Source organism: Miniopterus schreibersii, assembly GCF_964146895.1.
Source record: "Miniopterus schreibersii genome assembly, chromosome: 12".
In the NCBI taxonomy this organism is placed as follows: domain Eukaryota; kingdom Metazoa; phylum Chordata; class Mammalia; order Chiroptera; family Miniopteridae; genus Miniopterus; species Miniopterus schreibersii.
This window is the reverse complement of record NC_138112.1, coordinates 71,831,732-71,853,924: the sequence shown is the minus strand read 5'-3', so window position 1 is coordinate 71,853,924 and position 22,193 is coordinate 71,831,732. Positions and strand designations below refer to the sequence as shown.

At 59.1% G+C, this 22,193-nt stretch overlaps 1 protein-coding gene and 1 long non-coding RNA gene across 3 annotated transcripts; one reads left to right on the top strand and one right to left on the bottom strand.

Annotated features, from left to right (window-relative positions):
- Window positions 1–13,699: 13,699 nt before the first annotated feature.
- FADD (Fas associated via death domain) lies at window positions 13,700–19,109 on the bottom strand. The gene is made up of 2 exons (XM_081152668.1): window positions 18,164–19,109; window positions 13,700–15,746 (listed from the first exon to the last, which is right to left on the bottom strand). Exons 1-2 carry the CDS (start codon window positions 18,981–18,983, stop codon window positions 15,394–15,396), a joined length of 1,173 nt encoding a protein of 390 aa, XP_081008794.1. The 5' UTR covers window positions 18,984–19,109; the 3' UTR covers window positions 13,700–15,393.
- Window positions 19,110–19,267: 158 nt separating this feature from the next.
- Window positions 19,268–20,659, top strand: LOC308564434. Of its 2 annotated transcripts, XR_013999951.1 has the most exons (3): window positions 19,268–19,328; window positions 19,403–19,507; window positions 19,630–20,659. It is a non-coding gene; the product is annotated as an uncharacterized lncRNA (long non-coding RNA). The 2 variants fall into 2 exon arrangements; XR_013999952.1 differs by lacking the exon at window positions 19,268–19,328 and having other exon boundaries at window positions 19,335–19,507.
- Window positions 20,660–22,193: the final 1,534 nt, after the last annotated feature.

The following is a 22,193-nucleotide window of genomic DNA, read 5'->3' as shown; positions in this document are numbered from 1 at the left end:
CTGTGGTGCAGACACGCCAGTGGTCTCCCCCTTCAGTGTTAGCTTCCGACCTCACTGCCATTTCCAAGGTGTGCCGGCTCTAGCCTAAGCTGGACGGCAGGGCGGGCCTAAGGCTCACGGTCCCAGCACCTTCTCCTGGTCCTGGGATGACGGGTGACGCTCCCAGCTTGGCTGGCACTGATGCGAACCCTGCCACTGCCCCTCCAGCCCAGCCTTCTCAGAACCGGCTGGCTGTGACTCAGGAGGAAGGAGGAATGGGGCCTGTTTCGTGCGCTGTGAGCATGGGGGTGGGGATTTTTGAAATTTGCATTGAAATATTGAGCTCTGAGCAATGCTTCCCTTGAGGCAGGGCCAGCGCAGAGCAGGGCTGTCAAGGAGCTCCCAGCCCCCGAAAGGTCACATCTCGTAGCCACCAACGCCGAACCAGAGGCGGCTCTGACCAGAATACAGAAGAACCCACGGTTGTGCCTGGAGGTGCTTCCACCACGGATTTCCAAGAACTGATCCCCAGAGAGGAGCCAGGCAGGCTCCGCGCCCGGGCTCTGGGCAGCGGCGGGCGGGGGCCGAGTGTTTGAGCCTCGCAGCTCACGGAGAGGCCTGTCCACTTAGCCCACGGCGCTGCCGAGCTCGGCCTTTTTACATCAGGCAGAGTGGGAACAGGCCCCGGCTCTTTCGGGGGACCTCTGGGAGTTTCCACCGTGGGAAGCTGGAGAGCAGATCCCCTCCCTGGGGACCAGAACAGGCCCTTCCCCAGGTCTGGGTGCAGAGAAGGTCCCAGCAGGTGTGGGGAAGGGGCCAGGGAGCAGTCTGTCCCTCTGTCTCTCTGTCTCAGTCTCCGTCAAGGAGCAGGTGCTCGGTCATCACCACAGAGCCTCCCGGCGGCCCAGTCCAGGTGACAAGCCAGTGACAGGGACAGCGTTTTCACGATGCTCTCAGCCACCACAGGGAAGGTCCCCACCCAGCCATTCCACCTGGAGTGACTGTCTTCCCAGCCCCGCTGGGCACCTCCCTGCCACCCAGCCCACCCCGCAGGCTCCTCTGGACCAGGGAAGAGGGGCCGGCCTCCCTGGCGGGACCGGATTCTCAGCCGCAGTGATTTCTGGAGGCCGACGGGGAGAGAAGAAACAGGACGGGCAGATCCCGGGAGGAGATTAGCCCTACGCGAGGAATTACCCAACGTTCCTTAATTACAGGGCGGACGGGGGCAGAGGAAAGGGCTGGGAGGAGAGCGGGACAGTAGCCAACTGCACTGGACAGGGGGGAGGCCGAGGGGGGGCCGAGCGGGTCGGGGTGGCAGGCGCTCGGCCACATGGTAGCCACCCGCAGGGGAAGCTCCAGCAGCCGCACAAGACCCCTCATCACACTGGGCCGCGGGGAGGCAAGGTCCCGTCCCACACGGGCCTCAGCTTGACCAGGAATCGAACCCACAACCCTCCGGTGTGCAGGCCGACGCTCTAGCCACTGAGCCACACCAGCCAGGGCTCACCTCTCCTCTTTTGCGTGAATGAACTATTTCATAATAAAACGTGTTTTAAGGGGCAGGGGACTCGGGAATCATGTTCTGCACACTCCAACCCGTGGCTCGGGTAGGTCTCCAAAGCTCTCTGAGCCTCAGTTTCCTCACCGGTCACACGGGGTAGATGACGGTGCCACCTTACAGAAGGGGACCATTGGCAGTGCCTGGCTGAGGCCAATGCCCAGGATGGGACCCCGGCGGGGAGAGTGGCATCCAGACCCGCAGCTCTTCCCTGTGGCAGCTCAGGTCCTTTCGGTAAGACAGGAAAAGTGGGCTCTTTTTGTTGCATAACTTAATTCCTTTTTACAATAGAACATACGCCTTCTGGTAAATACCTTAAATTCGGACAGGGGCCGGCCACAGTGCCTTGGCTCAAAGTCCACAGTGCTCACTGCACTACGGTCCCCATCCCTGCTGGTGGCTGAGGAACAGGCGCCCTCGGCCCCTGGCCCATCTCTCACAGGCGTTGTCAGCTCTGGACACCAGAAGGTGAGTGGTGCCCTGCGGCCCGGCCCACAGGCCCCTTCCTCCCTCACTGGGCCTTCTGGGACTACTCCAAGTAACGGCCAGCTTCTGGGGCAGGGGAGGCCATGGGACCGCTCTGATCACCCCCTGAGCCCTGTCCCTCCCCCTCCCCCTCAGCGCAAACAGAAGCCCTGCGCAGGGAGAGCCTGCCCACAGCAACGCTGGCTGAGTCAGATGACATCTTCCCTGGCTCCCAACACACTTGGAACAAAACCCACAGCTCACTGGGCTCCACTCCTACCGGCCTTCTCTGTGGCCCTCAAACCTGCTGGGCTGGTTCCCGCCCCAGGGCCTTTGCACTTGCTGCCCCTCCTTGCCCAGAACACTCTGACCTGGCTCTTCACGTCTCTCAGTCACTGAGTTCTCACGGCATAAAGTCACCTCTTGCTGGAGCTCACCCTGCCAGGTGGCCCCTTCCATCTGGCCTGCGGCCCCTCCTCCCTCTGCACCGGACCAGGACCGCCTTACCCTGCCCTCACTGGCTTTGGCTCTGGTGGGGAGGGGAGAAGCCAGGAGCCTCAGGCAGTGGAGCAATGAGCTTGGTCCTGGGAGGGGAAGGAGGGAGCCAGAGAATCAGGCGACTCCAGTTCAGCTACTGCAAGTCTACGTGGGTGACCGGATGGGAAGGTGCCACCTCAGGCCCAGGGAGAGCAGGGCAGTCTTCCTGGAAGAAGTCACGCTGGCCCGGCCGGCGTGGCTCAGAGACTGAGCATCGGCCTATGAACCAGGAGATCGTGATTCGATTCCCAGTGAGGCACAGGCCAGGGTTTCGGGCTTGATCCCCAGTGGGGGGCGTGCAGGAGGCAGCCGATCGATGACTCTCATCATTGATGTTTCTCTCTCCCTCTCCCCCTCCCTTGCTCTCTCTGAAATCAATAAAAAATAAAAAGAAGCAACGTCAAAGGAGGGTCAGGAAGAAGGAGACTCGGTCGTGTGCGGGGAGTGAGGGAAGGGGTCCGGGCGAGGGCTGAGGCAGGCAAGAAGGACTTGGGAGGCAAGTGCTCACTGAAGAGGCGGGGAGTCCTCTTGGCCCTTTGTTCCCTCTTCCCAAAGATCTGGGGGGACTCCTTTGGCTCTGCCTGAGGGAAGGGAAACCCCAGGAGGGAGAAGGTGGCTCCTCCTACCAGCTCCTTCTCTCCGTTCTCTGGGGCGCCCCAGGAGGCGGAGGGGCCCCCTTGCTCCCTTTCCCACGGCCCGCAGCAGGCTGCTCCCGCCCAGGGGCGCCGGCTCAGCTCCAGGGGAGCGTGGGACGCTGCGGGCTCCCCCGGGTCGGGCCCTGCAGCAACCTGCCTGCCCGGGGTTAACGAGCTCAGTGGCTCGTGAGAAAGACGATGAAGACGTCTAATAAAACCGAAGACCGCAGCCAAGCAGACCAGAACACCTCACCACCGGCCTTCCCCAGGGCTCCCGGCGGAGCAGAGCCCACGGAGACAGGCGGAGGGGAAGGGGAGCGAGTCCCGACGCGGGGACTCAGTGCTGGGAGGACAGAGCGCAATCGCGGCCACCCCGAGGTCTAGAAGGACCTGGCTTGGGGCCGGCACCTGCCCTTCGGACCTCTGATGCTCAGGCCCCTGTCCTATCCTCCCCAGAGCAGATCGCAGGCCTGACCAGGGTGGTTCCCACGGTCCCCCTGAAAGCAGCAGCCGATGACATTCCAGCACTTTGGATGACGAGTGGCAGTGGTCTGTGCAAAGCCACGTGCTCGGCGAGGCCCCGTGTCTCCACAGCCAGGCCACCTGGTCTGCGTATGTGCTGCCGGTTCCCCATTTTCTGGGTGACTCTGGGCAGGCAGCTTGCCCTCTCTGGTCTCCTTGCAGGGGTGACAGTGGTCCCGCTGGTACTATCAGTGCTGCAGTGCTCGGGCACTCCCACAGGGGGCCGCAGTCCATACCTGGGAAGGGCGCATGGCAGGGGCTCAACAGTCCCCAGCTGAGGTCAGGCATTTCTGCCTTCTCTGGGCACAGGGTGGTGGCCGCCAGGGGCAGATGCTCTACAGCTGCCAGGGCCATGGGTGCAGATGCCCACAGAGGTGGTGTGCCCTGCGGGCCCAGCGTGGGAATTTAAGAAGGCGCCCCGCTACTGTGGCCGAGAATCAGAGGGAGACCTTGGGGGCCAGGGCTCTTGCCAGACGAAAGCAGAGATGAAGGATCGGAAGTGAAAGCAGCAGATGGGAGCAGGTAGTGCCTGTCCCCCCAAACCCCCCACCCCCTGTGGGCGCCACTGGGCCAGCTCTGCTCTGGGCAGTGGATCCTGAACTGCAGTCGTCATTGTTACTGCTCAGTCTTCCTCTCTCTCTCTCCCTGCTCAGGAGGAACAGGTGTGTGTGTCCCAGGGGCTCCATGTGTGGCCTTGCCATGGGGATGGAGAGTGAAGGGGATCAGTATCGAGGTGAACAGGTGCCCCTTTTCCAACACTGGGGACTTGCGACAGATCCAACGCCCCGCCCAAGCCAGGAGGCCAGACCCCCATCACTGTTCACTTCACATGGGCATTGTATGCTACACGTGGGCACTGTCCTGGGAGCTGGCAGTGTCCCTTCACAGGGAATGTCCCCTATCGTCACCTGCCTGCTCTACCTTCAGGTCTCAGCTGAGATGCCTCTTCTCTGCAAGTCACGTGCCTGCACCATGTGCTCTGTGGAGCACGTTTACTCTACATGATCTATCAGAGCCCAGATGCTATAGAGTCAACTCCTTCTAATGGCATATCTCCTCCATCTGACAGTTATCTCCATGAGGGGAAGGACTGGGACTGTATTGTCATGATCTCCTACCCACCTGGCAGAGGACCTGGCACATCATGAGCATGCAATAAATAATGGATGAGTGGATGGCACTGTTGGGGTTGGATAAATGGTGGATGGATGAATGGATAGATGATGGATGGATGGATGGATGGACGGATGGACGGATGGATGGATGGTGGATGGATGGATGGATGGATGGTGGATGGATGGATGGTGGATGGATGGATGGTGGGTGGATGGTGGATGGATGATGGGTGGATGGATGGATGGATGGATGGGTGGATGGTGGATGGATGATGGGTGGATGGATGGATGGATGATGGGTGGATGGTGGATGGATGATGGGTGGATGGATGGATGATGGATCGACAGTGGATGGATGGATGGATGGATGGATGGTGGATGGATGGTGGATGGATGGATGGTGGATGGATGGTGGATGGATGGTGGATGGATGGTGGATGGTTGATGGATGGATGGATGGACGATGGATAGGAGGTTGGTTGGATGATATAGTATAAACAAAGGTGCCATGAGGGCGGCGGGGGGGGGGAGTCAGGGTTAACAGAAGGAGGATTATTAGAGGAGTCAAGAGGGCAGCACTCTGGTGATAGTTGCAACTTAATGAGCTTTTCCTCTTTGCCAAGCCCCAGTCTGGGTACATGTGTCACATGCCTTCATCCTCATGCCAGCCCTTGGAGTGAGTTATCTTCCCCTTTCCTAGACCTTGTTTCATTGGTAATTATTACTTTAATAAAAATTTAAATAAGGAACACTTGCTTGATACAGCATTTAAAAGGTGCAGTAAAAGTTCACTTTCCCCACTGCTGAGGCCCAGGCTGTTGTAGACACAGCAGCAGCTCAGTAAAACGTATCGAGTTGAGTATTTTACATGAAGAAACGGAAGCTCAGATTGCTTTGGGAACTCGCCCCACATCTCACCGTCACCTACTTCAGGTGTGTAATCAGGTTCCTCTCAACAGAGAGGGAGTGTGGTGCGGGGTGCGGGTGTGGGCGGGTAGGTGGGGGTTGTAGACAAAGGCTCAGTGGCAGGAAAGTCATGGTGCGTCCTGGGGATGGAGTGGAGGGTCGTGTCAGAAAACACGGTGAAGCTGGAGTTGGCACCAGGCCTTGAATGCTGGGCTGAGGAGGGAGCGACCATCCAGGCAGAGGAAAAGGGCAGATGTCATCTTTTTGGGGCTTGGAAGGCAGGAGGCCAGGGCGAGACGAGAAAGCTGATGTTGCAGTGGGGCCACCCAGAGCCGAGCCAGACGCACTCCCTAGGCCACCCTCTCACCGCCGGGCTCAGGGAAAGAACACGGTCCACGGCTCCTCGCTGGGCCCCGGGGCGGGAAGGGGAGCTGGTTCCCCACGAGGGGGGCGGCTCAGGCGGGGGCCGGGCGGGAGCGGCGCCCTCCCGAAGCTCCCAGCTGCCCGCCTGGGGGTGTGCACCGCCCGCTGACATTAGGTAGCAGTGAGGTAAGGGACTTGGCTCTAACAGCACTGAGTCACATGATGAGAAAGCCGGTCCCTTTTCCAATGTCCATCCATCCTGAACAAACCGAGGTTCAGTCTCACGGTTAAGCAGGCGAATGATGACTAATGTTTTTCGTTTTTTTAAAAACAAGAAGAGCAGCCCTCAGACTCAGAGCCTTGAAGAGCAGCCGAATCTATCGGTAGTTTCAGAATATTACCTTTTCACTGTGTTCGTTGCTACAGTCGTCTTCTACTTGCTCCAAGCGATGCTGTATGCATTTCAGTCGGTACGAGGTTGGTGGTAAGTTTCTGCGATCCCCGAGTCACAGTGGCTTCAATGCGAGATGGTTTCTGTCACACAGATGCAGCCCTGAGGTGAGCCTTCGGGGGCTGGTAGAGGCCCCACCATCCAGGCTCCTTCCACCTGTTGCTTTACCCCTCGTGGTCCAATATTGCTGCCAGTGCTCCAGCCACCATGCTTGCATCCCGGCCAAAAGGAAGGAAGGGGATGCTGCAGTGCTCATTTCCCTCCCTTTAGGGATACCTCTGGGATGTTCCAAATGTCATTTCGGTTCACATGCAGAACTTCATGGAATGGCCACCTCTGGCTGCGAGGGAAGTCGGAAAACAGCCTGGATTCTGGGCAGCCATCCACTCACCCCAAAATCAGGGATCTCACGTAAAACAGGAAGGTGTGAACAGGTACTGGGGACCCTAGTAAGTCTGCCGGGAACCGCTTTTCTTTCCTGATGGAGACATCAAGTTTTGTTTTTTAATCTACAGTTAAGTGAGGAAAGAGCATCACTTTAAAGAAAAGCTAAGTCATAAAAGAACAGGTGGAACCTGGCTGGCTCTGGGCTCAGCGAGGTTCAGGAAGCAGGCGGTGAATGCAGAAGATAACCTAAGGACCTGGGCGGAGTGGGGGCAGGTTCCATGCTTAGGGTGAGATCTCAGGCCCTGTGGGGAGAGCGGCCCGGAGCAGGAGAGATCAGAGGCAGGAGCCCCAGGGGAGCAAGTACTTGCTCCAGAAAAGAGACAGAAAGGGTCCGAGCCAGGCCGGGGAGCTGGGCGGCTGGAGAGCAGGGAGGCCGGGAGAGCAGGTGGGCCACCTGCCTGCTGAAAGGGACGCAGGGCTGGGCTCCCAGGAAAGCCCACCAGGCCCGGCGAGGAGGGACCTGGGGCATCAGCATCAGTTTGTTTGCTTTGGAAGTAGGAGCGCGGGTGGGGGAGCTGCCATGGGGTTTAGTTAGTTATCTTAAAATTTTATTATTATTTTTTAACCCTTACTTGAGGATATTTTTCCATTGCTTTTCAGAGAGAGTGGAAGGGGGAGAGAGAGACACATCGAGTGGCTGCCTCCCCCTGGGGACGGAGCCTGCAACCGAGGTACCTGCCCTTGGCTGGAACTGAACCCCGGACCCTTCAGGACGCAGGCCGACCCTGTAACCGCTGAGCCACACTAGCCAGGGCAGCCATGGGGTTTAAGAATAAGAAAGATTTGGAGCACAGGTGGTGAAGTGGAGACGGGATAGGTCAGCGGTCACCAGGTCAGAAGTGGCTGAGAGGCACGAAGGGGTCAGCTGAGCCACGCCCACGGGTGACCCTGAATAAGTACTTGGACAGAGCACTGCCCAGGGCGGGGCAGGGGGAGGGCTCCCGTGCTGGTGCTGACGTCGTCCGCATTGTCTCACTGTATCCTCACAGCGCAGTAAACCTGTCACCCTCTGTCCCCCGGATGGCGAGAGGAAGCTGCTCTCCATTGTCTTGGGCTTGCGACCAGCAGAGCAGAGCCATGTGGGGACTGAGCTTCCTGCACTGGTGCCCTGGTGCCCAGAACAGTGCCTGCCCTGCAGGATGGCCCCTGAGAATGAGGGAGGGAGGGAGGGAGGGAATGAGTGAGGGAATGAATGAGTGAGTGAGGGAATGAATGAGTGAGGGAATGAATGAGGGAGGGAATGAATGAGTGAGGGAGGGAATGAATGAGTGAGTGAGGGAATGAGTGAGGGAGGGAATGAATGAGTGAGGGAGGGAATGAATGAGTGAGGGAATGAGTGAGTGAGGGAATGAATGAGTGAGGGAGGGAATGAATGAGTGAGGGAATGAATGAGTGAAGGAATGAATGAGTGAGGGAATGAATGAGGGAATGAATGAGGGAATGAGTGAGGGAATGAATGAATGAGTGAGGGAATGAATGAGTGAGTGAGGGAATGAATGAGTGAGGGAATGAATGAATGAGTGAGGGAATGAATGAGTGAGGGAATGAATGAGTGAGGGAGGGAATGAATGAGTGAGTGAGGGAATGAGTGAGGGAGGGAATGAATGAGTGAGTGAGGGAATGAATGAGTGAGTGAGGGAATGAGTGAGGGAGGGAATGAATGAGTGAGGGAATGAGTGAGTGAGTGAGTGAGGGAATGAGTGAGTGAGTGAGCGAGCCAGCGAGTGAACGAGCCAGCGAGTGAACAGAAGGGGTGAACAGAAGGGTCCTTCTCTGGCCTCTGCGCTCAAACCTTCCCTAGCGAGCGAGCCTCACGGAACCCCCCTTCCTCCGGGAGGCAGCTCCCAGTGGGGAGCATCTGATTTTCCCAAAATAAGAGGGTGTGGGGACCGGAAGCGTGGCTCTCTGTGCTCCACCCTGGCGGCTCCAGGCAGGAAGCCAACGGACACATTTATTTCCAGCACCGGCCCTGCTTCGAGCAGAGTATTTTGGGAGCAAACGCGCCTTATTTTAGTTTTTGGGGTTGCTCGGTGCTGGGCAGACTCCGGGCCATTCACGCAGCTGGAGACCGCCCGCCCGCCTGCCCACCCGCCCGCCGGTGGTGAGCCAGACAGCCTCCCCTGGGAGCCGGACAGCCTGCGGACTGGGGTGGGCTCCTCCCGCGCCCCAGCTGGGCCACGTTCTGCGCCTGCCGGGTCCATCTGGGAGCAAGAAGGTTCTGCAGGGCAGGCCAGCTCCCAGCCCCCACGCCCCACCTGGGGCCAGTCACCAAACTCTGAAAGTTAAAGTACAACCCCTAGGAATCTGCTTGTTTTGTTTTCTCATTTTCCGATGAACAAGCACATTTTACTGGTTGAGCCACGCATGTAGTCATCTCAATGCCCTGCTTAAAATATATCGCTGACCCCTTTTGTCTAGAAGATAAAATCGAGGCCTTTCCTTCCGCCCCAGGCTTTGAACACTCTCCTGAACCTGCCTGGAACCAGCCCCACTGATCAGCTTCCTGCCTCCCAAACAAGCCCTCTACGTTCATGCCTCCTGGCCTTTGCACTTGCTGTTTTCTGAGCTTAAACTGCTCACCATCTGGTGAACTCCTACTTATCCTATGAAACCCAACTCAAAAGGCCCCTCTCTGAAACACAGTTATGTGTCCTGGGAATTGCATGGGCCTTGGAGTCAGGAGACTTCGGTTCCAGTCCTCGCCCCACCTGTGATCCGGCAAATTACTTCACCTCCCAGGACTCCAGTCTCTTCACTTGTCATTGTCCTGAATGTCAGGTACCACATCCTACTCATCCCCAAGTCCTGTCCTTCCTCCCCATTGCCTAAGACAGTTACTACCCCATGATGGTAATAAGTCAGCCATTAACTTCCCTGGTGTTTCAAGTTCTGCTCTAGGAAAGGTGGGGCACCCCCAGCTTTACTCATAGGAAATCCAGGGGTGGGGGTTCCACACCAGTGAGCAGTGAGTGCTCACAGGCAGGGCCACATTCCTCGGGTGGGTTGGCACTGGGTGCACAGTCACAGGGCTCCCAGCTGCGGAACTTAGTGGGTGGGCAGTCACAGGGCACCCAGCTGCGGAACTCAGTGGGTGAGCAGTCACAGGGTGCCCAGCTGCGGGGCTCGGCGGGTGTGCAGTCACAGGGTGCCCAGCTGCGGAACTCAGTGGGTGAGCAGTCACAGGGTGCCCAGCTGCGGGGCTCGGCGGGTGCAGTCGCAGGGTGCCCAGCTGCGGAACTCAGTGGGTGAGCAGTCACAGGGTGCCCAGCTGCGGAACTCAGTGGGTGAGCAGTCACAGGGTGCCCAGCTGCGGGGCTCAGCGGGTGCAGTCACAGGGTGCCCAGCTGCGGAACTCAGTGGGTGAGCAGTCACAGGGCGCCCAGCTGCCGGGCTCAGTGGGTGCACAATCGCAGGGCGCCCAGCTGTGGGGCTCGGCGGGTGTCAGAGGCAGCCCAGGTCCTCCTCCTGGGGAGGCCGTGAGCGCCACGCTCCGCCTGCCTGCGCCCAGGCGGAGGCGGGGGTGGGGGTGGGGGTGGTGGGAGGAAGGTGAATCACGCCCCCGTTTGTTTTACAAATTGGATGACGGAGCCTCTCAGATTAACCAGAAAACAAAACCAAAACCAAAACCCGAGTCCACCACCGACTCATGCCCAGACTGGAGGAGGGCCAGCTTCAGTCCAGGGCTCAGCTCCGGGCATCTGATTTGCCCCGAAGGTGACCACCCGCCTCCTCAGGAACACCCTCCCCGTTCCCTGAGCTCCGCATTGGCAGTGGGGGCAGTTGTCACCTGGGGGCCGGAACCCCACAAGACCACGAGGAGTCTCTGGAGCACTCTCCCCCTTGCCCCCAAGGCCTGGGCTCCCCTCCCCCGCCCCGGCTCCCAGTCCAGACCCGAAGGCCAGGTCGAGCCGGCAGTTCGAGTCCCTCAGTTGGTGAGGAAATGGTCCTCCTGCCCCCTCACTGCTGGGGCGACCTCAGGGCTCCGCCCAGGACTGAATCAGACTCCCCGTGGGTGGGCCTGGGCTTGGGCAGTTTGAATGCATTTCCAGAAGATTCTTCCTTGGGGCAGGTGCTCCACTCTCCTCTCCCTGGCCAGCAGGCACCCACACTCCCGAAGCTCTTACTCCAGCCCTGACGAGGCATCTCCTTGCCCAAGGGAACCCTCCCGTGCAAGCCCTGAGGGCGTCATCAGGACCCAGCATCCTTTTGTGGGCTGCCCCTGCCCCGGCCACTGGGTCCACTTCTCAGGGCACCACCACCTGCCCCAACCTCTCAGCACTGCCCCCTCTTTCTTCCCCATCTGCATGCCAGGCCCCAAGTACCCTGGAACCCGGTCCTGCTCGCCCTCGGCCTCCGCGCACTGTCCCGAGCCCCCTCCATTGTCCCGCCCTGGCCCATTCAGGCAGCCCGAGCCGGGTCCCCCTCTCCCTTCTCCAGGTCTCAGGCAGCCAGAGCAGCAAATCCGATCACACCGCCTCCCACCGGCACCTCCTCATGAGCAAAGCAAGCGGCTCAGCCACTCAGTGATGTTCCTCTTGGCTCTGCTGTCGGCTACGCCGGTGTCACTGTGATGGTGTGACAGCCCTGGGAACAAAGTAGAGGCCGATGGGTCCTTACTTGTGTCCCTACCCTCTGCTGTGGGAGCGAGTCACAGAGCCCTCACGGCACCTGGGAAGGAGGTGCCAGGACGTGCCATCTTGTAGATGGGTTCAATCGCCCAACGTCACCTCAAGCAGCTGCCGAGTAGCAGAGCTGCTGGCAGAGGAGAGAAAGCAGCTGTGCAGGCTGCTGGGCACACCTCCTGGGCATCGCTGTGCTGCGGACTAGTGCTGATCCCGAGGGGCCCGGGTGGCCTGGGAGCCCTTGGAGCCGGTCCCTCCAGCCGGAAACCCCCTGGAAGCAGGAACACTGACCCAGACTTAGCGATGAGCAAGGTTTTACAACAATGTTACTTCGATCCACACAAACAGGCCAGATGGCGGCTTATGCTCCCAGCCCTCGTAAACTCAGAACATCAATAAAATGACAAATTAGAGAGATGCCTGCAAATAGGATACAGTTTAGATGAATAGCATAATTAAACGGTTAATTTAATGGGAAGTATTTTATTGCTGTAAAACAGACATAAAATGTACCCCTTTCAGCCATGTTTAAACATCACTGAGCTGGCTCACAATGTTGTGCAACCATCGCCACCCTCCAGCCCCGAGCTCTGCCGTCTCCGAGCAGCTGCCCCAGCCAGCAGCACATGCAGTTTGGTGGGACAAAGTTGTCACCTCGTGTCTACACCGTCATCAGGAGGCCTTGTGCCCCCTGGAGTCTGGGGTGACACAAACGGCCGATGGTTTTCTATTTAACCCAAACCAGTAAAGCTGCACCCACGTCACGTGGCTCTCTCAACCAGGACCCCACTCACCCAGAGTCAGCTTCTGTTCCTGGTGACAATGTGGGGGGTACACACGTGTGTCTCTGGTCAGTGTCTTAATTTAGTCAGACTTAAACACTGAGGGCTTCTTTGATAAGGGATTTCCATTGCAGATCTTCCCTGTAAGAGACAAGTTCTGCCTTTGTATCTGCAGATGGAGGCTGGGCACTTTCTCAGGAGCACGTGACCCCAGCATGTCTGCTGTCCAGTTCCAGACACAACCCACACAGCAACCCCAGGGTTAGAAAGCGGTCCGAGCAATGACTCAGAAGGGTTATCATGGAAATAAAAATGCAAGACAGAAAAATGTGCAGAGAGCTTGCAGCTCTAAAAATACATTCCGGGGTCTGGGGATGGGGGATGGGTTAGAAGGGCTGGGATGGGCAGGAAAGAGCAGAGCCTGGTGTCCAGCAAGGGGGTGAGGCTCACAGGGGGAGGGGGGCGCGCAACAGCAGGAGAGGGGTGGGAAGGAGATGCCTGAGAGGTAGTCTGGTCTAGAGGAGCGGGTGCTGTTATACATTGGACAGGTAGCCCCGGGCAGGAGGCGGCTCAGGTCTGCACTTTAGGTGACTGGGCAGGTGGTGGTCCCAGGCACAGAACTGGGCAGGGATGGCATGGGGGATGCTGAGCTTGAGGTTTGCAGCAGGTACAATGCCTGCCCCCCAAGGTGCCCACGTCCTAGCCCCCACAACCTGTTATGTTCTCCTGCATGGCAAAAGGCGTACTCCTGGCAGCGGACAATATGGGTCGGGGTGCCTTAGGGAAAGATGCAGGAGGAATCAGGGACCTGGGGTGAGCGAGGCCAAGGGCCCCTGCTCCCTCAGGGACCCAGAGGGCTGTGGACGGGTGCTGGGAGGGGGTGTGCGGGAATGGCCAGTGGAAGGAAACAAAGAGCATTTCGAGGAGAGTGGTTGAGAGAAGTGTCAGATGCCCGGGGTTGAGCCTGAGCAGGTCTGCAATGGGCTTGCAGCCTGCAACCTCAGCAAGTGCTGGGAGGACAGGCTAGGTGAGGGCTCCCATGAGTGACCAGTGACCCTGGAGGTGGGGTGACCGACAGAGTCTGTGTGTGTCCAGGGAGCAGGCCGCTGCTGTGTGGAGGGGCAGAAGAGTGTGAACTGGGAAGACTCAGGAGGGGCGGGCTGAAGACCAGGGAGTTTACCCTTCGTTCCAGGAAGCAGTAGATCAAATTCCCCTTCGTTGGCCTGAAATCTGAGAAATGCAGGTCTTCCCCTTCTCAGGGGAAAAGGGCAGAGAGAACGAAACTCAGCCTTAACATCAGCTTTCAAGGCAACCACGTGATTCACCAGCACCTTTATTAGAAAAGTACATTTTTGTGATTGCAAAAAATGTGGTTTTTGTCAATTGCTACAAGAAATCCTTGTCCAGAACTTGTAGCAGCTCCCTACTTAGGGTGGGTGAATGTTGAGGACACGGCTCTGACTGGACACCAGTCACATCTGTCCCAGGAGGGGCTATGGAAAGACCCTGAATACTCGCCTGGGAGCAGCCTTCATCACCGGTGCATAAATGCTGTGTAGCAATCGGTTCATGCGTGGGGATGAGAAGTGACCCTCCAGAACCAGAGGCCCAAGTATCCTGAGACCATGAAAAGCAGCAGAACAGCCTGAGATCCCCCCAAGAGGAATGTCACTGCTCATTGTGAAGGCACCTAAGAAGCAAGTAGCCACAGATTTGAAAAATAGTTATTTCTCTAAGGCCCTGTGTAAGGAGATGGAACCCCAGAGGCAGAGCCCAAGGGCGATGCTGGGTCGGATTCGAAGCACATGCTCTTCAGGGGCAGAGCACCCACCAGTGTGGGTGACCACACACATCAGAGAAAATGTGGCAAACACAGTATAATAACTGACGTCAGAAAAGCCCATCTGTGCTTTTCTACACAGTGTATATATTTTCTCGTATGTTTCCTTCTTTACAAAGCTGGGGACACTGGGCCTCGAGGACAGGCTGCTTGTCCTGTTCAGCAAGCCTCACTCCTGGGCTCGGTGAGTCCCGTGAGAACCTCTTGACCACGAAGGGGCTAGCTTAACAAAGCTGCTTCCATCAGGCCTGGAGCCCAGCTTCAGGGGGCAATTTCTTGTGCAAGTTCATCCCGCTCTACAGCTCTGACCTAGGAGGGGCCCTAGCTGTGGGGCAGTTTCACGTCACCCACCATGTGCCCTAATCTCACCCACACGAAGCTCTGATTTGAGTTGCAAGACTCAGCAAAGGTGATGGGTGATCAAGTGCTTCCTGCCTGTGATGCTGGTACTGGAGGGGCCTGCAACCAGGCCTGTGATGGGCTGGCTAACACCTGTGTCCTGGGCAGTTTTGGGGGTGAACGGGGCAGGGCCACTTCTGTTCTGTGTGTTGCTGTGGCTCCAGCTCCAGGCACATGAAGTATCTGTTGAAGGTGTGGGGGCCCAAAGGCTGGATCCGAGCTTAGAGGGGACAGTGTGTCTAGGACCTCAGCAACCGCCAAGGCGATGCACGATATCCCACCACATGCAGCTTTGCCAAGGTCATAGCTGGAAGGCCTTCTGGTGCCTCTGGAGGGAGGCAGGGCCTAAGCGAGCCAGTGCTGCCCTCTGCAGGTCCGGGTTTGCTGGGGGTGACACTCCCCTCTTTAGAGGCCGGGTCAGCTGGGAGGAAATGCAGTCACTCACAGGCGGAGCCCAGAACCCCAGAACCGCTGCAACGGAGATCGCGGCTGAGACACGGCTCTTGAGAATGTGTGATGCAAAATCACAATAGAGACAGAGAATTATCTGCAACGGAGGTTTCTGCTGGGAAGGCATCTGCTCAACAGAAGCAGGAGGATGGCTTTTTAAAATGACAGGATTCCTAGCCCCTGGCCAATTGTTAACAGAAAGCTAGTGACTCTGACACAAAATAGTAACCACGGAACCACAGGGGTCATAGTCTGGGCCCCCAGAAGGTACCCGCCAAGTTCAGACTCTGGGGATGCTGTGGTCCTGGAGGGGAGCAGGGGGTCAGGAGACTCCTGGCGTGGGGGTGTCCAAGTCCCAGGACATGAGGGACAGTGTGCTGCCCGTGCTCTCGTTCTCGCGCTGGAGGCCCCGGGCCTGCTGGTCCTCCTCGACGAGGTCCGCCACCAGGTTGAGCCGGCAGGCCCGCAGCGCCTCCACCAAGTGGGCTGCGGCCGCGTTCTCCCCCGAGGAGCTCTTCCAGACACGCAGCGACTCCCGCACCTGTTCTGTCAGGTTCCGGGGATACTTCACCTCGATGGCGTCGATCTTGGAGTCAGACACTTTGAGCTGACGGGCCAGTCGTCTCCAGTCCTTCCCCACGTGGTCACATATGATGTCAAACGCTGCACAGAGGTCTAGGGGAGGGAAGGACAAGATGACTGACCAGAGGCTTTGGGGTGCTCCTCAGGAGACAGATAACCTGATGGGCTTCTCATGCTGACCCAAGTGCTGGGCACACAGAGGTCCTCCTGCAAAGGCCGAAGTCACCCGGTCGCAGAGGGGCCGGGAGGTCAGAGGCCCAATAGTAGCTTCTGATCCTCCCCAGCCAACGCTGCCTCAGAATACTACCCAGGAGGTATGGCCTGCTGGCGACCCCATGGCTGGGGCGGGCTGTAGTGAGGCTATCTGCTTAGGACAGGGGAACCGGAGGAAGGGGCTGGGAGTTGTCCGAAGGAAGGAAATGGGGTTACTTCCCTATCCCAACTGGAACTGTGGTCCTGAAAGGACATATCCATGTCAAACCCCTGGAACCACCAATGTTAACTTGTTTAGAAAAGGGCCTCTGCAGGTGTGATAGAGTTGAAGCCTTTGAGATGAGGTCATCCTAGATTATGCAGGACACTAAACCCAGTGACGAGTGTCCTGATAAGACATACACAGAAGAGGCCACGTGACCATGGAGGCAGAGACTGGAGTGATGTAGCTACAGCCAAGGATGCCTGGAGCCCCAGAAGCTGGATGAGGCAGGAAGGATCCTCCTCCAAAGCCTTAGGAGGGAGCGTGGCCCTGAGACACCTTGATTTCTGATTTTAGCTCCCAACTGTAAAAGTCCATTTCTGTTCCTTTAAGCCACCAAGTCTGTGGGGATTTGCATGGCGGCCCCAGATTGACCACCAGTCTCTAGTCCCTGGCTACCATGCTCTGAAGTGCTGAAGTTACTGCTGAGGTCAGTAAGCCGGGCACTATAGAAAACATAAGACTGTTCTGGAATGGGGAGGGAAAGGGGAGGAGGGAATGCTGCATGGACGGCTCCTACAAACTCTCATCTCCAGCTACAAGCCCGAGACACTTGTGTTATGATGACCGTTTGTACAAATAAGGAAAACGAGCACAGAGAAGGCCAGTGTTTTTCCCAGGTGACACAGCTAGACCACGGCACAGCCAGGATGCACAGCCCTGTGGGTCTGAATCATTAGGCTAAATCACCTTCTGCAAGAGTCACAAAGAATCACCCCTTATCAATCCCTGCACCGGCTCTCAACCTTCTAGTGCACTACCTACCCTCCAACATACAGTAACTACACACACAAAACACACACATAAACCTAAACTGCTATCTACAGCATGTGATCTGCCTTCTAAACATACCAGATCAGCGTTCTCCCTCACCAAATATCCTTGAAAATAGTTTTCCGATGTTCCAGTTTGTTTGCCTAGCACTGCGTGTGTGCATACATATAAATATATGAAACCTCAATTTGCCTACTCTTAGGCGGAGCTGTGCTGTCAGCCTGCCATCAGTGTCCCATTTATACCCTCTTTGGGTTCAATGATAGAATGACGGAGTCCAGGCTACAGCCCGAAGCCTGTGAGGGGTGCCCCAGGCTCTGAGAACACGGCCTTTGGCTGAGAAACTCCACTTAACTCCAGCCTCACTTTTACTCCTGGAAACCTCTGCAAGCCACAGGCGCAGGGGGCAGAGGGGGTGCCTGAGAGCGGGGTAGGCCCCGCTACACAGCGGACTCGATCGGAGGGGCAGTTTAGCGCCTAATACCCGCCGCCCGGAGGCCACAGTGCCCGGCTTCGGCCGCAGCTCCCAGCTCCGTCGGTGCCTGGCCAAGCAGTAGGGGCACAGCCCTGAGCCGACCCCGCCCCTGCAAAAGGGGGACGGCGGCGGGTGATGCACCAGGGACGGGCTTACTGTGAGCACTCACAGGTGACGCGCTGGCATCAGCGAGGGCAGGCCTGCCGGGCGCGCCCGTCGTTGCTGCTCGCCGCCGTCGGCGGGCAGCGGCTCCGGCTGGGCACCGAGCCCCGGCAGCGGGCAGGCTGCCCCCGACCCTTCCCCACCCAGCGGACAGCGACGCCTCTTCCTTCCGCGGGTTTTCTCATTTCCCCGGACCGAGCGGGAGGGCGGACACAGCACTGCGCTTGGGGGGGGGGGGTCCGCGCGCCGCACCCTAGGCTGAGTTCACTGTCCCGAGCTGTGCTTCCCCCGCGGGTGCCCGGAATCCCCGGCGGGCCAGAGGAAACCGCGCAAACGCCGACCTGGCCCCGCTCGGGCGCCCGGCAGACGCGCAACAACGCGGGCTGGGCGGGCGGATGGGCCCCGCGCCCCCGGCCCCCTCCTTCAGGCTGTGCCCCTCCCCCCGCCCGTTCCCCATCCCCCCGGCCCCCCGTTTCCCACCCCCTCCGCCCCTCCCCCGGCCGTACCCCATTCCCCGGCCCCCTCCCCTCGCCGTTCCCCCTCCCCCGCTCCCCGGCCCCTCCCTCGCCGTTCCCCCTCCCCCGCCCCCTCCCCCTCCCCCGCCCGGCCCCGGCCCGCGCCCACCTCGCTCCTCCGGCGCCGCCCGCCCCGCCGCGCCGCCCTCGTAGTCGTCCAGCAGCCGCAGCAGGTCCCGGCGCCGCAGGGAGGCCAGCAGCTCGCGCAGCAGCTCGGGGCGCTCGCCGTCCAGCTCGTTCTGCTCGAGCAGCACGGAGAAGAGGTCGACGCCGCTGCCCGCGCGCTCCAGCTTCCTCTTGCTGACGCGGCCCTGGCACAGGAACTTGAGCTGCGCCAGCTCGTCGCTCGAGAGCCCGCTGGACACGGCGTGCAGCAGCACCAGGAACCGGTCCATGGCGGGCGCGCGCCCCGCCCGCCGGCCTGCGCCCGGCTCTCCTCCGCGGGCTCCCTGGGCCCCAGCCCCGCGCCGCGACCCCGCCAGCGGAGGCCCAGCGGCACCGGCTCCCGGCTCCTTCCGCGTTTCGAGAGGACTCCGGAGACCGCGCAGGCGCCCTGAGCCCGAGCGGAGCCGTTTCCGCCTGGGGGCTGCGTCGGCCTCTGCGCCTGCGCCCTTCGGCAGGAAACCTGGGGCCTTGGGGTCCCGGGGCCGGCTGCCGGCGGGAGCGGGGGCGCCCCCTGCGGGAAGGGCCGTGCGGCCGCGGTAACAGGGGCGGCGGCTTGTTGGCACGCGCGGCGCCGCGTGTCCTCCGTGCCCCCGACGCCCGCGAGCGGGAGGCCGCGCGGGGTCACTCGGGGCGCACTTAGTGCCCTCTGACCTCGGGGTCGGACCGGGGCGCGCGCTGCTCCAGCGCCCTGGGCCGACTGGGTGCCGGCGGCGGTGCTGCGGCGCGCGGGACGCTGGGAAGGTCCCGGGCCGGAGCTTAGTCATCGGGACTGTTCACAGGAGGCGGGTCGAAAGGGGAAAGGGCGGGGCGCCCGAGGTCCCCGCACCCCGGCGGGGGGGGGGGGGTCCAGGGGCAGCAGGGGCCCAGCAGGTCTGCAGCGGGTTCCAGGGGCAGCAGGGACCCAGCAGGTCTGCAGCGGGTTCCAGGGGCAGCAGGGGCCCAGCAGGTCAGCAGCGGGTTCCAGGGGCAGCAGGGGCCCAGCAGGTCTGCAGCGGGTTCCAGGGGCAGCAGGGACCCAGCAGGTCAGCAGCGGGTTCCAGGGGCAGCAGGGACCCAGCAGGTCAGCAGCGGGTTCCAGGGGCAGCAGGGGCCCAGCAGGTCTGCAGCGGGTTCCAGGGGCAGCAGGGACCCAGCAGGTCAGCAGCGGGTTCCAGGGGCAGCAGGGGGCCCAGCAGGTCAGCAGGTTCTAGGAGCAACAGAGGGACCAGCAGGTCAGCAGCAGGTTCTAGGAGCAGCAGGGGGACCAGCAGGTCTGCAGCGGGTTCCAGGGGCAGCAGGGGCCCAGCAGGTCTGCAGCGGGTTCCAGGGGCAGCAGGGGCCCAGCAGGTCTGCAGCGGGTTCCAGGGGCAGCAGGGGCCCAGCAGGTCTGCAGCGGGTTCCAGGGGCAGCAGGGGCCCAGCAGGTCTGCAGCGGGTTCCAGGGGCAGCAGGGGCCCAGCAGGTCAGCAGCGGGTTCCAGGGGCAGCAGGGGCCCAGCAGGTCTGCAGCGGGTTCCAGGGGCAGCAGGGGCCCAGCAGGTCAGCAGCGGGTTCCAGGGGCAGCAGGGGCCCAGCAGGTCAGCAGCGGGTTCCAGGGGCAGCAGGGGCCCAGCAGGTCTGCAGCGGGTTCCAGGGGCAGCAGGGGCCCAGCAGGTCTGCAGCACGGCTGGGGCAGGTCAGGGCGGCAGGGGCAGGTCAGGGCAGGCGCAGATTAGGAAGGGCCTCACAGGCCAGGACGGCCGGCTTCTCCCCCTGAGATGGAGCCCCTGCAGAGTGTGAGGAGCAAAGGCATCTGAGTCACACACACACACACTTTTAATTGAGAGAGAACTCATATCCCGTGTAACTTACACTTTTGAAGTGTACTGTGGGCGAAAAGGGGCCACATGCTAAACTGGACAAGCTCAGGAAAGGCCTGCGGGCGGCCTTGCAAACTCAGAGACCTAAAGTAACCACAAGGATGGTCTGAAATGAACACTTTTTTACTAAAAGCAGCTTATGGTGGGCAGTTCTGTCCTAGGCTAGAATCTTCCCTGACAAAGGTTAATTTTCACCTTAACTGAGCCTGTCTTTTGTCTTTTGCATCTATGGTAACATATCGTTGGGATGTCAAAGTGATTTTCCTTTTTCCAGACCCTTCAAAGCCCAGGCCTTGCTCTGTGGAGACCACAAATCCCCTCATGGTTATTGAGTGAATTGCTGACTGTTAACTATCCTGCACCCACCTGAGAAACAAGCGTGTCCATCATTTGACTTTCTATCCGGTCCCAGAGGTTTCCCCGCTTTGCTTTCTCCCGCCTCGCTAACCTGTCACCCATGGATTTCATTTAACCCACTTACGTCTCCTCTTTTGATTGTAACGCATAAAACAAGGTGCAAAACTGCCAATCTCAAATCCGTTGAGATTCTGCTTCTTGGCAGGTGTCGACAGTTTGGCTCAAATAAACTCACACAAAAAAAGTCTTCACAGGCTTGAATGTTTTCTTACGTTAACATGATGATTCACCGGTTTTTCGTATATTCGTAAGATTGTCCAGCCCTCAACATTAGCTAATTTTAGGACATTTTCAATACCCCCAGTGGGAACCTGGCACCCATTAGCAGCCGCTTCCTTCTCGCCTCCTCCCCCCCAAACTGGGACTCACACCACTCGCCCCCCGCAAATGTTCAAGCCTCCACATTTGCGGCAGAGGGAAAGAGAAGGGCTCAGCCTTCTTTAGATTTGGGGGCTGGACATACACGAGAGGAACTGAGGGTGCTGCTGGGGTCTGAAGGATGGACTGTCCCTTGACTGACCTGGGAAGGCACAAGTGGCTGCGTTTGGGGGAGGACCTTCTAGAGATGTTGACTGGGAAGTGGGGTGCAGAGACCTGGGCAGAGATGCGAATTGGGGAGTATTCTGCAGATAGATGGTGTTTGTAATGGTTAATTTTATGTCGGCTTGACTGGGCTGGAGGCTGCCCCGTAGCTGGTAAACCATGTTTCTGGGCGTGTCTGTGAGGGTTCTGGGAGAGATGAGCACTTGAATCTGTAGACTGAGTCAGGCAGATGGGCCTCCCCGGGGGCGGGGGCACCATCCAGTCTGCCGAGGGTCCAAACAGAACAAAAAGGCAGGGCCCTCTCCGCTCTTACTGCCCTGAGACAGCGGTGCGCCTGGGTCTTGGATTTTGGGCTCAGCCTGGGACTCGCACCACTTGCGCCCCGCAATGTTCAAGCCTCCTGACTCGGACTGAACACACCACTGGCTTTCCTGGTCCCCCAGCTTGCAGACGGCAGGTGGAGGGACTTCCCGGCTCCCGTACCCCCCGAGCCAGTTCGTACAGCAACCCCCCCGTGCAGGTCTCTGTATTTCCCATCGGTTCTGTTTCTCTGGGACACCTGGACTCAAATAGTATTTCGAGTCACCTGTAGAGGGAGGGCAGGAGGGAAAGGGGACCAGTGGCTGAGCACTGGGGGTCCCTCCATGTAACTTGTCCGCAGAAATGTCCAATCAAGTCCTCTGCCCATATTTTTAAAAAATATGTTTTTATTGATTTTAGAGAGAGAGAGAGGAAGGCAGAGGGAGAGAGAAACATCGATCGGCTGACTCCTGCACGTCCCTTACTGGGGATCGGGCCGGAAACCTGGGCATGTGCCCCGACTGGAAATTGAGCCGGGGAACAGCCCTCAACCGACCGAGCCACACCGGCGGCCAGGCCTGCCCATTTTCACTTGGGTTGCTTGCCTTCTTGGGGCTGAGTTGAAGGGGTCACTTACATATTCCAGATATGAACCCCACATCAGGTAAGTGATATGCAAATGTTTCCTGCCATTGCGTGAAATACCGTTTCACGCTGTTGTGTCCTTTGGCGCACAGAAGTTTTAGCTTTTGATGAGGTCCAGTGTACAGGTTTTTCTTCCATGTTAGCGTGTTTTAAGGAGAAATAAAGGCATGTTTCACTGGTTTCCTGGATGCAAATCGGTCATTTGTGCGGCTGAGCAGCAGAGTTGTTCACCT